General features: G+C 59.9%; 1 protein-coding gene across 1 annotated transcript in view; it reads left to right on the top strand.

Moving 5' to 3' along the window:
• The window catches only part of LOC140398890 (plexin-B1-like), a 124,703-nt gene that overhangs the window by 64,342 nt on the left and 45,790 nt on the right, over positions 1–14,571 (top strand). The window contains exon 16 of the mRNA XM_072487843.1: positions 8,536–8,611. Within this exon, the coding sequence (XP_072343944.1) occupies positions 8,536–8,611 (76 nt within the window). The remainder of the gene's footprint in view (positions 1–8,535; positions 8,612–14,571) is intronic.

Raw genomic sequence — 14,571 nt, 5'->3', positions numbered from 1 at the left:
GGGTCAGTACTGAAGGAGAGCCGCACTGTCGGAGGGTCAGTACTGAGGGAGTGCCGCACTGTCGGAGGGTCAGTACCTAGGGAGTGCCGCACTGTCAGAGGGTCAGTACTGAGGGAGTGCTGCACTGTCAGAGGGTCAGTACTGAGGGAGTGCCGCACTGTCAGAGGGTCAGTACTGAGGGAGTGCCGCACTGTCAGAGGGTCAGTACTGAGGGAGTGCTGCACTGTCAGAGGGTCAGTACTGTGGGAGTGCCGCACTGTCAGAGGGTCAGTGCTGAGGGAGTGCCGCACTGTCAGAGGGTCAGTACTGAGGGAGCGCCGCACTGTCAGAGGGTCAGTACTGAGGGAGCGCCGCACATTCAGAGGGTCAGTACTGAGGGAGTGCCGCACTGTCAGGGGGTCAGTACTGAGGGAGTGCCGCACTGTCAGAGGGTCAGTACCGAGGGAGCGTCGCACTGTCAGAGCGTCAGTGCTGAGGGAGTGCCGCACTGTCAGAGAGTCAGTACTGAGGGAGTGCCGCACTGTCAGAGGGTCAGTACTGAGGGAGTGCCGCACTGTCAGTGGGTCAGTACTGAGGGAGTGCCGCACTGTCAGAGGGTCAGTACTGAGGGAGTGCCGCACTGTCAGAGGGTCAGTACTGAGGGAGTGCCGCACTGTCAGAGGGTCAGTACTGAGGGAGTGCCGCACTGTCAGACGGTCAGTACTGAGGGAGTGCTGCACTGTCAGAGGGTCAGTACTGAGCGAGTGCCGCACTGTCAGAGGGTCAGTACTGAGGGAGTGCCGCACTGTCAGAGGGTCAGTACTGAGGGAGTGCCGCACTGTCAGAGGGTCAGTACTGAGGGAGTGCCGCACTGTCAGAGGGTCAGTACTGAGGGAGTGCCGCACTGTCAGAGGGTCAGTACTGAGGCAGTGCCGCACTGTCAGAGGGTCAGTACTGAGGGAGTGCCGCACTGTCAGAGGGTCAGTACTGAGGGAGTGCTGCACTGTCAGAGGGTCAGTGCTGTGGGAGTGCCGCACTGTCAGAGGGTCAGTACTGAGGGAGTGCCGCACTGTCAGAGGGTCAGTACTGAGGGAGTGCCGCACTGTCAGAGGGTCAGTACTGAGGGAGTGCCGCACTGTCAGACGGTCAGTACTGAGGGATTGCTGCACTGTCAGAGGGTCAGTACTGAGGGAGTGCTGCACTGTCAGAGGGTCAGTACTGAGGGAGTGCCGCACTGTCAGAGGGTCAGTACTGAGGGAGTGCCGCACTGTCAGAGGGTCAGTACTGAGGGAGTGCCGCACTGTCAGAGGGTCAGTACTGAGGGAGTGCCGCACTGTCACAGGGTCAGTACTGAGGGAGTGCCGCACTGTCAGAGGGTCAGTACTGAGGGAGTGCCGCACTGTCAGAGGGTCAGTACTGAGGGAGTGCTGCACTGTCAGAGGGTCAGTACTGAGGGAGTGCCGCACTGTCAGAGGGTCAGTACTGAGGGAGTGCCGCACTGTCAGAGGGTCAGTACTGAGGGAGTGCCGCACTGTCAGAGGGTCAGTACTGAGGGAGTGCTGCACTGTCAGAGGGTCAGTACTGAGGGAGTGCTGCACTGTCAGAGGGTCAGTACTGAGGGAGTGCCGCACTGTGAGAGGGTCAGTACTGAGGGAGCGCCGCACTGTCAGAGGGTCAGTACTGAGTGAGCGCCGCACTGTCAGAGGGTCAGTACTGAGTGAGCGCCGCACTGTCAGAGGGTCAGTACTGAGGGAGTGCCGCACTGTCAGAGAGTCAGTACTGAGGGAGTGCTGCACTGTCAGAGGGTCAGTACTGAGGGAGCGCCGCACTGTCAGAGGGTCAGTACTGAGGGAGCGCCGCACTGTCAGAGGGGTCAGTACTGAGGGAGTGCTGCACTGTCAGAGGGTCAGTACTGAGGGAGTGCCGCACTGTCAGAGGGTCAGTACTGAGGGAGTGCTGCACTGTCAGAGGGTCAGTACTGAGGGAGTGCCGCACTGTCAGAGGGGTCAGTACTGAGGGAGCGCCGCACTGTCAGAGGGTCAGTACTGAGGGAGTGCCGCACTGTCAGAGGGTCAGTACTGAGGGAGTGCCGCACTGTCAGAGGGTCAGTACTGAGGGAGCGCCGCACTGTCAGAGGGTCAGTACTGAGGGAGTGCCGCACTGTCTGAGGGTCAGTACTGAGGGAGTGCCGCACTGTCAGAGAGTCAGTACTGAGGGAGTGCTGCACTGTCAGAGGGTCAGTACTGAGGGAGCGCCGCACTGTCAGAGGGTCAGTACTGAGGGAGCGCCGCACTGTCAGAGGGGTCAGTACTGAGGGAGTGCTGCACTGTCAGAGGGTCAGTACTGAGGGAGTGCCGCACTGTCAGAGGGTCAGTACTGAGGGAGTGCTGCACTGTCAGAGGGTCAGTACTGAGGGAGTGCCGCACTGTCAGAGGGGTCAGTACTGAGGGAGCGCCGCACTGTCAGAGGGTCAGTACTGAGGGAGTGCCGCACTGTCAGAGGGTCAGTACTGAGGGAGTGCCGCACTGTCAGAGGGTCAGTACTGAGGGAGCGCCGCACTGTCAGAGGGTCAGTACTGAGGGAGTGCCGCACTGTCAGAGGGTCAGTACTGAGGGAGTGCCGCACTGTCAGAGGGGTCAGTACTGAGGGAGCGCCGCACTGTCAGAGGGTCAGTACTGAGGGAGCGCCGCACTGTCAGAGGGTCAGTACTGAGGGAGTGCAGCACTGTCAGAGGGTCAGTACTGAGGGAGTGCCGCACTGTCAGAGGGTCAGTACTGAGGGAGTGCTGCACTGTCAGAGGGTCAGTACTGAGGGAGTGCCGCACTGTCAGAGGATCAGTACTGAGGGAGTGCCGCACTGTCAGAGGGTCAGTACTGAGGGAGTGCCGCACTGTCAGAGGGTCAGTACTGAGGGAATGCTGCACTGTCAGAGGGTCAGTACTGAGAGAGCGCCGCACTGTCAGAGGGTCAGTGCTGAGGGAGTGCCGCACTGTCAGAGGGTCAGTACTGAGGGAGTGCCGCACTGTCAGAGGGTCAGTACTGAGGGAGTGCCGCACTGTCAGAGGGTCAGTACTGAGGGAGCGCCGCACTGTCAGAGGGTCAGTACTGAGGGAGTGCCGCACTGTCAGAGGGTCAGTACTGAGGGAGTGCCGCACTGTCAGAGGGTCAGTACTGAGGGAGTGCCGCACTGTCAGAGGGTCAGTACTGAGAGAGCGCCGCACTGTCAGAGGGTCAGTGCTGAGGGAGTGCCGCACTGTCAGAGGGTCAGTACTGAGGGAGTGCCGCACTGTCAGAGGGTCAGTACTGAGGGAGTGCCGCACTGTCAGAGGGTCAGTACTGAGGGAGCGCCGCACTGTCAGAGGGTCAGTACTGAGGGAGTGCCGCACTGTCAGAGGGTCAGTACTGAGGGAGTGCCGCACTGTGTGAAGGTCAGTACTGAGGGAGTGCCGCACTGTGTGAAGGTCAGTACTGAGGGAGTGCCGCACTGTCAGAGGGTCAGTACTGAGGGAGTGCCGCACTGTCAGAGGGTCAGTACTGAGGGAGTGCTGCACTGTCAGAGGGTCAGTACTGAGGGAGTGCCGCACTGTCAGAGGGTCAGTACTGAGGGAGTGCTGCACTGTCAGAGGGTCAGTACTGAGGGAGTGCTGCACTGTCAGAGGGTCAGTACTGAGGGAGTGCCGCACTGTCAGAGGGTCAGTACTGAGGGAGTGCCGCACTATCAGAGGGTCAGTACTGAGGGAGTGCTGCACTGTCAGAGGGTCAGTACTGAGGGAGTTCTGCACTGTCAGAGGGTCAGTACTGAGGGAGTTCTGCACTGTCAGAGGGTCAGTACTGAGGGAGTGCCGCACTGTCAGAGGGTCAGTACTGAGCGAGTGCCGCACTGTCAGAGGGTCAGTGCTGAGGGAGTGCCGCACTGTCAGAGGGTCAGTACTGAGGGAGTGCCGCACTGTCAGAGGGTCAGTACTGAGGGAGTGCCGCACTGTCAGAGGGTCAGTGCTGAGGGAGTGCTGCACTGTCAGGGGGTCAGTACTGAGGGAGTGCCGCACTGTCAGAGGGTCAGTACTGAGGGAGTGCCGCACTGTCAGAGGGTCAGTACTGAGGGAGTGCTGCACTGTCAGAGGGTCAGTACTGAGGGAGTGCCGCACTGTCAGAGGGTCAGTACTGAGGGAGTGCTGCACTGTCAGAGGGTCAGTGCTGAGCGAGTGCCGCACTGTCAGAGAGTCAGTACTGAGGGAGTGCCGCACTGTCAGAGAGTCAGTGCTGAGGGAGTGCTGCACTGTCAGAGGGTCAGTACTGAGGGAGTGCCGCATTGTCAGAGGGTCAGTACTGAGGGAGTGCCGCACTGTCAGAGGGTCAGTACTGAGGGAGTGCTGCACTGTCAGAGGGTCAGTACTGCGGGAGTGCTGCACTGTCAGAGGGTCAGTACTGAGGGAGTGCCGCATTGTCAGAGGGTCAGTACTGAGGGAGTGCCGCACTGTCAGAGGGTCAGTACTGAGGGAGTGCCGCATTGTCAGAGGGTCAGTACTGAGGGAGTGCCGCACTGTCAGAGGGTCAGTACTGAGGGAGTGCTGCACTGTCAGAGGGTCAGTGCTGTGGGAGTGCCGCACTGTCAGAGGGTCAGTACTGAGGGAGTGCCGCACTGTCAGAGGGTCAGTACTGAGGGAGTGCCGCACTGTCAGAGGGTCAGTACTGAGGGAGTGCCGCACTGTCAGAGGGTCAGTACTGAGGGAGTGCCGCACTGTCACAGGGTCAGTACTGAGGGAGTGCCGCACTGTCACAGGGTCAGTACTGAGGGAGTGCCGCACTGTCAGAGGGTCAGTACTGAGGGAGTGCTGCACTGTCAGAGGGTCAGTACTGAGGGAGTGCCGCACTGTCAGAGGGTCAGTACTGAGGGAGTGCCGCACTGTCAGAGGGTCAGTACTGAGGGAGTGCCGCACTGTCAGAGGGTCAGTACTGAGGGAGTGCTGCACTGTCAGAGGGTCAGTACTGAGGGAGCGCCGCACTGTCAGAGGGTCAGTACTGAGTGAGCGCCGCACTGTCAGAGGGTCAGTACTGAGTGAGCGCCGCACTGTCAGAGGGTCAGTACTGAGGGAGTGCCGCACTGTCAGAGAGTCAGTACTGAGGGAGTGCTGCACTGTCAGAGCGTCAGTACTGAGGGAGCGCCGCACTGTCAGAGGGTCAGTACTGAGGGAGCGCCGCACTGTCAGAGGGGTCAGTACTGAGGGAGTGCTGCACTGTCAGAGGGTCAGTACTGAGGGAGTGCCGCACTGTCAGAGGGTCAGTACTGAGGGAGTGCTGCACTGTCAGAGGGTCAGTACTGAGGGAGTGCCGCACTGTCAGAGGGGTCAGTACTGAGGGAGCGCCGCACTGTCAGAGGGTCAGTACTGAGGGAGTGCCGCACTGTCAGAGGGTCAGTACTGAGGGAGTGCCGCACTGTCAGAGGGTCAGTACTGAGGGAGCGCCGCACTGTCAGAGGGTCAGTACTGAGGGAGTGCCGCACTGTCTGAGGGTCAGTACTGAGGGAGTGCCGCACTGTCAGAGAGTCAGTACTGAGGGAGTGCTGCACTGTCAGAGGGTCAGTACTGAGGGAGCGCCGCACTGTCAGAGGGTCAGTACTGAGGGAGCGCCGCACTGTCAGAGGGGTCAGTACTGAGGGAGTGCTGCACTGTCAGAGGGTCAGTACTGAGGGAGTGCTGCACTGTCAGAGGGTCAGTACTGAGGGAGTGCTGCACTGTCAGAGGGTCAGTACTGAGGGAGTGCCGCACTGTCAGAGGGGTCAGTACTGAGGGAGCGCCGCACTGTCAGAGGGTCAGTACTGAGGGAGTGCCGCACTGTCAGAGGGTCAGTACTGAGGGAGTGCCGCACTGTCAGAGGGTCAGTACTGAGGGAGCGCCGCACTGTCAGAGGGTCAGTACTGAGGGAGTGCCGCACTGTCAGAGGGTCAGTACTGAGGGAGTGCCGCACTGTCAGAGGGGTCAGTACTGAGGGAGCGCCGCACTGTCAGAGGGTCAGTACTGAGGGAGCGCCGCACTGTCAGAGGGTCAGTACTGAGGGAGTGCAGCACTGTCAGAGGGTCAGTACTGAGGGAGTGCCGCACTGTCAGAGGGTCAGTACTGAGGGAGTGCTGCACTGTCAGAGGGTCAGTACTGAGGGAGTGCCGCACTGTCAGAGGGTCAGTACTGAGGGAGTGCCGCACTGTCAGAGGGTCAGTACTGAGGGAGTGCCGCACTGTCAGAGGGTCAGTACTGAGGGAATGCTGCACTGTCAGAGGGTCAGTACTGAGAGAGCGCCGCACTGTCAGAGGGTCAGTGCTGAGGGAGTGCCGCACTGTCAGAGGGTCAGTACTGAGGGAGTGCCGCACTGTCAGAGGGTCAGTACTGAGGGAGTGCCGCACTGTCAGAGGGTCAGTACTGAGGGAGCGCCGCACTGTCAGAGGGTCAGTACTGAGGGAGTGCCGCACTGTCAGAGGGTCAGTACTGAGGGAGTGCCGCACTGTCAGAGGGTCAGTACTGAGGGAGTGCCGCACTGTCAGAGGGTCAGTACTGAGAGAGCGCCGCACTGTCAGAGGGTCAGTGCTGAGGGAGTGCCGCACTGTCAGAGGGTCAGTACTGAGGGAGTGCCGCACTGTCAGAGGGTCAGTACTGAGGGAGTGCCGCACTGTCAGAGGGTCAGTACTGAGGGAGCGCCGCACTGTCAGAGGGTCAGTACTGAGGGAGTGCCGCACTGTCAGAGGGTCAGTACTGAGGGAGTGCCGCACTGTGTGAAGGTCAGTACTGAGGGAGTGCCGCACTGTGTGAAGGTCAGTACTGAGGGAGTGCCGCACTGTCAGAGGGTCAGTACTGAGGGAGTGCCGCACTGTCAGAGGGTCAGTACTGAGGGAGTGCTGCACTGTCAGAGGGTCAGTACTGAGGGAGTGCCGCACTGTCAGAGGGTCAGTACTGAGGGAGTGCTGCACTGTCAGAGGGTCAGTACTGAGGGAGTGCTGCACTGTCAGAGGGTCAGTACTGAGGGAGTGCCGCACTGTCAGAGGGTCAGTACTGAGGGAGTGCCGCACTGTCAGAGGGTCAGTACTGAGGGAGTGCTGCACTGTCAGAGGGTCAGTACTGAGGGAGTTCTGCACTGTCAGAGGGTCAGTACTGAGGGAGTTCTGCACTGTCAGAGGGTCAGTACTGAGGGAGTGCCGCACTGTCAGAGGGTCAGTACTGAGCGAGTGCCGCACTGTCAGAGGGTCAGTGCTGAGGGAGTGCCGCACTGTCAGAGGGTCAGTACTGAGGGAGTGCCGCACTGTCAGAGGGTCAGTACTGAGGGAGCGCCGCACTGTCAGAGGGTCAGTACTGAGGGAGTGCTGCACTGTCAGAGGGTCAGTACTGAGGGAGTGCCGCACTGTCAGAGGGTCAGTACTGAGGGAGTGCCGCACTGTCAGAGGGTCAGTGCTGAGCGAGTGCCGCACTGTCAGAGAGTCAGTACTGAGGGAGTGCCGCACTGTCAGAGAGTCAGTGCTGAGGGAGTGCTGCACTGTCAGAGGGTCAGTACTGAGGGAGTGCCGCATTGTCAGAGGGTCAGTACTGAGGGAGTGCCGCACTGTCAGAGGGTCAGTACTGAGGGAGCGCCGCACTGTCAGAGAGTCAGTGCTGAGGGAGTGCTGCACTGTCAGAGGGTCAGTACTGAGGGAGTGCTGCACTGTCAGAGGGTCAGTACTGAGGGAGTGCCGCACTGTCAGAGGGTCAGTACTGAGGGAGCGCCGCATTGTCAGAGGGTCAGTACTGAGGGAGTGCCGCACTGTCAGTGGGTCAGTACTGAGGGAGTGCCGCACTGTCAGTGGGTCAGTACTGAGGGAGTGCCGCACTGTCAGAGGGTCAGTACTGAGGGTGCGCCGCATTGTCAGAGGGTCAGTACTGAGGGAGTGCCGCACTGTCAGAGGGTCAGTACTGAGGGAGCGCCGCACTGTCAGAGGGTCAGTACTGAGGGAGCGCCGCACTGTCAGAGGGTCAGTACTGAGGGAGTGCTGCACTGTCAGAGAGTCAGTGCTGAGGGAGTGCCGCACTGTCAGAGGGTCAGTACTGAGGGAGTGCTGCACTGTCAGAGGGTCAGTACTGAGGGAGTGCTGCACTGTCAGAGGGTCAGTACTGAGGGAGTGTCGCACTGTCAGAGGGTCAGTACTGAGGGAGAGCCGCACTGTCAGAGGGTCAGTACTGAGGGAGTGCCGCACTGTCAGACGGTCAGTACTGAGGGAGTGCTGGACTGTCAGAGGGTCAGTACTGAGGGAGTGCTGCACTGTCAGAGGGTCAGTACTGAGGGAGCGCCGCAGTTCTCTTCGCGCCTCCCCCCCCCCCCCCCCCAATTCCCTGTGACCTGGGGTCAATATTTATCCCTCATTCGACATCACTGGGATCAGACAATGCCGGTCGTTATCACGATGCTGTTGTGGGATCCTGCTGTGCGCCGATTGTCAGGGACGTTTCCTACATCGCGCAGGCGTGTCTGTGAGGGGCTGGTGGTCACTCTGAGGGGGGTGAACGGGGCTGGACAGCTGCTGAATAATGCTCTCTGTTTTCAGGTATTATGCGGATATCCGACAGATGCCGTCTGCAAACTACCAGGAAATGAACTCGGCCTTGACGGAGCTCTCTGCGGTGAGTACCCAGCATCCCACAGGTCAAAGGGTTAAAGGACGAGGATCCGGAAACCTTCGGCGTGATGTCCGCCGACCGGCGCCAAAAACGGCGCGAATCAGTCCGGCATTTGCCGCCCCAAAGGTGCGGAATCCTCCGGATCTTGACGGGCCGAGCCCTCACCGTGAGGGGCTAGGCCCGCGCCGGACTGATTTCCGCCCCGCCAGCTGGGGGGAAAGGCCTTTGGTGCCCCGCCAGCTGCTGCGGAAATGACATCTCCGGGCGGCGCATGCGCGGGAGCGTCAGGGGCCGCTGACAGTTTCCCACGCATGCGCAGTGGAGGGAGTCTCTTCCGCCTCCGCCATGGTGGAGACCGTGGCGAAGGCGGAAGGAAAAGCGTGCCCCCACAGCACAGGCCCGCCTGCGGATCGGTGGGCCCCGATCGCGGGCCAGGCCACCGTGGGGGCACCCCCCCCCGGGGCCAGATCGCCCCGCGCCCCCCCCAGGACCCCGGAGCCCGCCCGCGCCGCCTTGTCCCGCCGGTAAGAGAGGTGGTTTGATTCTCGCCGGCGGGACAGGCATTCCAGCAGCGGGACTTCGGCCCATCGCGGGCCGGAGAATGGCCGGGGGGGGGGCCCGCCAACCGGCGCGGCGCGATTCCCACCCCAGCCGAATATCCAGTGCCAGAGAATTCGGCAACCAGTGGGGGCGGGATTCACGCCCGGCGGGGGGGTCAGAGAATCCCGCCCCTTCCCCCCACAATATACTGTGGGGAGGGGTCAATTGGGACATTTCAGAACTGAGAGTGACAGATTTATGTTGAGTCAAGGGGATATTATTATTTACGGAAATATGCTGGGACAGTGGAGTTAACACACGGATCAGCTGTGAACTGAAGGAATGAAGGAACAGTCTCAAGAGAGAGGGGCTGAATGGCCTCCTGCTGTTCCTGTGTAACAGACTGGAGAGTGGCTGAATGGGCCTCCTCCTGTTCCTGTGTAACAGGCTGGAGAGGGGCTGAATGGCCTCCTGCTGTTCCTGTGTAACAGACTGGAGAGTGGCTGAATGGGGATCCTCCTGTTCCTGTGTAACAGACTGGAGAGGGGCTGAATGGGCCTCCTCCTGTTCCTGTGTAACAGGCTGGAGAGGGGCTGAATGGCCTCCTGCTGTTCCTGTGTAACAGACTGGAGAGTGGCTGAATGGGGATCCTCCTGTTCCTGTGTAACAGACTGGAGAGGGGCTGAATGGGCCCCCTCCTGTTCCTGTGTAACAGGCTGGAGAGGGGCTGAATGGGCCTCCTCCTGTTCCTGTGTAACAGGCTGGAGAGGGGCTGAATGGCCTCCTGCTGTTCCTGTGTAACAGACTGGAGAGTGGCTGAATGGGCCTCCTCCTGTTCCTGTGTAACAGGCTGGAGAGGGGCTGAATGGGCCTCCTGTTCCTGTGTAACAGGCTGGAGAGGGGCTGAATGGCCTCCTCCTGTTCCTGTGTAACAGGCTGGAGAGGGGCTGAATGGGTCTCCTCCTGTTCCTGTGTAACAGGCTGGAGAGGGGCTGAATGGGCCCCCTCCTGTTCCTGTGTAACAGGCTGGAGAGGGGCTGAATGGGTCTCCTCCTGTTCCTGTGTAACAGGCTGGAGAGGGGCTGAATGGGTCTCCTCCTGTTCCTGGGTAACAGGCTGGAGAGGGGCTGAATGGGTCTCCTCCTGTTCCTGTGTAACAGGCTGGAGAGGGACTGAATGGGCCTCCTCCTGTTCCTGTGTAACAGGCTGGAAAGGGGCTGAATGGGCCTCCTCCTGTTCCTGTGTAACAGGCTGGAGAGGGGCTGAATGGGCCTCAACCTGTTCCTGTGTAACAGACTGGAGAGGGGCTGAATGGGTCTCCTCCTGTTCCTGTGTAACAGACTGGAGAGGGGCTGAATGGCCTCCTCCTGTTCCTGTGTAACAGACTGGAGAGGGGCTGAATGGGTCTCCTCCTGTTCCTGTGTAACAGGCTGGAAAGGGGCTGAATGGGCCTCCTCCTGTTCCTGTGTAACAGGCTGGAGAGGGGCTGAATGGGTCTCCTCCTGTTCCTGTGTAACAGGCTGGAGAGGGGCTGAATGGGTCTCCTCCTGTTCCTGTGTAACAGGCTGGAGAGGGGCTGAATGGGCCCCCTCCTGTTCCTGGGTAACAGGCTGGAGAGGGGCTGAATGGCTTCCTCCTGTTCCTGTGTAACAGACTGGAGAGGGGCTGAATGGCTTCCTCCTGTTCCTGTGTAACAGGATGGAGAGGGGCTGAATGGGCCTCCTCCTGTTCCTGTGTAACAGGCTGGAGAGGGGCTGAATGGGCCTCCTCCTGTTCCTGTGTAACAGGCTGGAGAGGGGCTGAATGGGCCTCCTCCTGTTCCTGTTTAACAGGCTCGAGAGGGGCTGAATGGGCCTCCTGTTCCTGTGTAACAGGCTGGAGAGGGGCTGAATGGGCCTCCTCCTGTTCCTGTGTAACAGGCTGGAGAGGGGCTGAATGGGCCTCCTCCTGTTCCTGTGTAACAGGCTGGAGAGGGGCTGAATGGGCCTCCTCCTGTTCCTGTGTAACAGGCTGGAGAGGGGCTGAATGGGCCTCCTCCTGTTCCTGTGTAGCAGGCTGGAGAGGGGCTGAATGGGCCTCCTCCTGTTCCTGTGTAACAGGCTGGAGAGGGGCTGAATGGGCCTCCTCCTGTTCCTGTGTAACAGGCTGGAGAGGGGCTGAATGGGTCTCCTCCTGTTCCTGTGTAACAGGCTGGAGAGGGGCTGAATGGGTCTCCTCCTGTTCCTGGGTAACAGGCTGGAGAGGGGCTGAATGGGTCTCCTCCTGTTCCTGTGTAACAGGCTGGAGAGGGACTGAATGGGCCTCCTCCTGTTCCTGTGTAACAGGCTGGAAAGGGGCTGAATGGGCCTCCTCCTGTTCCTGTGTAACAGGCTGGAGAGGGGCTGAATGGGCCTCAACCTGTTCCTGTGTAACAGACTGGAGAGGGGCTGAATGGGTCTCCTCCTGTTCCTGTGTAACAGACTGGAGAGGGGCTGAATGGCCTCCTCCTGTTCCTGTGTAACAGACTGGAGAGGGGCTGAATGGGTCTCCTCCTGTTCCTGTGTAACAGGCTGGAAAGGGGCTGAATGGGCCTCCTCCTGTTCCTGTGTAACAGGCTGGAGAGGGGCTGAATGGGTCTCCTCCTGTTCCTGTGTAACAGGCTGGAGAGGGGCTGAATGGGTCTCCTCCTGTTCCTGTGTAACAGGCTGGAGAGGGGCTGAATGGGCCCCCTCCTGTTCCTGGGTAACAGGCTGGAGAGGGGCTGAATGGCTTCCTCCTGTTCCTGTGTAACAGACTGGAGAGGGGCTGAATGGCTTCCTCCTGTTCCTGTGTAACAGGATGGAGAGGGGCTGAATGGGCCTCCTCCTGTTCCTGTGTAACAGGCTGGAGAGGGGCTGAATGGGCCTCCTCCTGTTCCTGTGTAACAGGCTGGAGAGGGGCTGAATGGGCCTCCTCCTGTTCCTGTTTAACAGGCTCGAGAGGGGCTGAATGGGCCTCCTGTTCCTGTGTAACAGGCTGGAGAGGGGCTGAATGGGCCTCCTCCTGTTCCTGTGTAACAGGCTGGAGAGGGGCTGAATGGGCCTCCTCCTGTTCCTGTGTAACAGGCTGGAGAGGGGCTGAATGGGCCTCCTCCTGTTCCTGTGTAACAGGCTGGAGAGGGGCTGAATGGGCCTCCTCCTGTTCCTGTGTAGCAGGCTGGAGAGGGGCTGAATGGGCCTCCTCCTGTTCCTGTGTAACAGGCTGGAGAGGGGCTGAATGGGCCTCCTCCTGTTCCTGTGTAACAGGCTGGAGAGGGGCTGAATGGGCCTCCTGTTCCTGTGTAACAGGCAAAAGAGGGGCTGAATGGGCCTCCTGTGTAACAGGCTGGAGAGGGGCTGAATGAGCCACCCCCTGTTCCTGTGTAACAGACTGGAGAGGGGCTGAATGGGCCTCCTCCTGTTTCTGTGTAACAGGCTGGAGAGGGGCTGAATGGGCCCCCTCCTGTTCCTGAGTAACAGGCTGGAAAGGGGCTGAATGGGCCTCCTCCTGTTCCTGTGTAACAGGCTGGAGAGGGACTGAATGGGCCTCCTCCTGTTCCTGTGTAACAGGCTGGAGAGGGGCTGAATGGGCCACCCCCTGTTCCTGTGTAACAGACTGGAGAGGGGCTGAATGGGCCTCCTCCTGTTCCTGTGTAACAGGCTGGAAAGGGGCTGAATGGGCCTCCTCCTGTTCCTGTGCTACAGACTGGAGAGGGGCTGAATGGCTTCCTCCTGTTGCTGTGTAACAGGATGGAGAGGGGCTGAATGGGCCTCCTCCTGTTCCTATGTAACAGGCTGGAGAGGGGCTGAATGGGCCTCCTCCTGTTCCTGTGTAACAGGCTGGAGAGGGGCTGAATGGGCCTCCTCCTGTTCCTGTTTAACAGGCTCGAGAGGGGCTGAATGGGCCTCCTGTTCCTGTGTAACAGGCTGGAGAGGGGCTGAATGGGCCTCCTCCTGTTCCTGTGTAACAGGCTGGAGAGGGGCTGAATGGGCCTCCTCCTGTTCCTGTGTAACAGGCTGGAGAGGGGCTGAATGGGCCTCCTCCTGTTCCTGTGTAACAGGCTGGAGAGGGGCTGAATGGGCCTCCTCCTGTTCCTGTGTAACAGGCTGGAGAGGGGCTGAATGGGCCTCATCCTGTTCCTGTGTAACAGGCTGGAGAGGGGCTGAATGGGCCTCCTGTTCCTGTGTAACAGGCTGGAGAGGGGCTGAATGGGCCTCCTCCTGTTCCTGTGTAACAGGCTGGAGAGGGGCTGAATGGGCCTCCTCCTGTTCCTGTGTAACAGGCTGGAGAGGGGCTGAATGGGCCTCCTCCTGTTCCTGTGTAACAGGCTGGAGAGGGGCTGAATGGGCCTCCTCCTGTTCCTGAGTAACAGGCTGGAGAGGGGCTGAATGGGCCTCCTCCTGTTCCTGTTTAACAGGCTCGAGAGGGGCTGAATGGGCCTCCTGTTCCTGTGTAACAGGCTGGAGAGGGGCTGAATGGGCCTCCTCCTGTTCCTGTGTAACAGGCTGGAGAGGGGCTGAATGGGCCTCCTCCTGTTCCTGTGTAACAGGCTGGAGAGGGGCTGAATGGGCCTCCTCCTGTTCCTGTGTAACAGGCTGGAGAGGGGCTGAATGGGCCTCCTCCTGTTCCTGTGTAACAGGCTGGAGAGGGGCTGAATGGGCCTCCTCCTGTTCCTGTGTAACAGGCTGGAGAGGGGCTGAATGGGCCTCCTCCTGTTCCTGTGTAACAGGCTGGAGAGGGGCTGAATTGGCCTCCTCCTGTTCCTGTGTAACAGGCTGGAGAGGGGCTGAATGGGCCTCCTCCTGTTCCTGTTTAACAGGCTGGAGAGGGGCTGAATGGGCCTCCTGTTCCTGTGTAACAGGCTGGAGAGGGGCTGAATGGCCTCCTCCTGTTCCTGTGTAACAGGCTGGAGAGGGGCTGAATGGGTCTCCTCCTGTTCCTGTGTAACAGGCTGGAGAGGGGCTGAATGGGCCCCCTCCTGTTCCTGTGTAACAGGCTGGAGAGGGGCTGAATGGGTCTCCTCCTGTTCCTGTGTAACAGGCTGGAGAGGGGCTGAATGGGTCTCCTCCTGTTCCTGGGTAACAGGCTGGAGAGGGGCTGAATGGGTCTCCTCCTGTTCCTGTGTAACAGGCTGGAGAGGGACTGAATGGGCCTCCTCCTGTTCCTGTGTAACAGGCTGGAAAGGGGCTGAATGGGCCTCCTCCTGTTCCTGTGTAACAGGCTGGAGAGGGGCTGAATGGGCCTCAACCTGTTCCTGTGTAACAGACTGGAGAGGGGCTGAATGGGTCTCCTCCTGTTCCTGTGTAACAGACTGAAGAGGGGCTGAATGGCCTCCTCCTGTTCCTGTGTAACAGACTGGAGAGGGGCTGAATGGGTCTCCTCCTGTTCCTGTGTAACAGGCTGGAAAGGGGCTGAATGGGCCTCCT

This window comes from Scyliorhinus torazame, chromosome 22 (genome assembly GCF_047496885.1).
Source record: "Scyliorhinus torazame isolate Kashiwa2021f chromosome 22, sScyTor2.1, whole genome shotgun sequence".
Classification (NCBI taxonomy): Eukaryota; Metazoa; Chordata; class Chondrichthyes; order Carcharhiniformes; family Scyliorhinidae; genus Scyliorhinus; species Scyliorhinus torazame.
The sequence above is the reverse complement of the archived record's forward strand: the minus strand, read 5'-3'. Positions and strand labels throughout refer to the sequence as shown.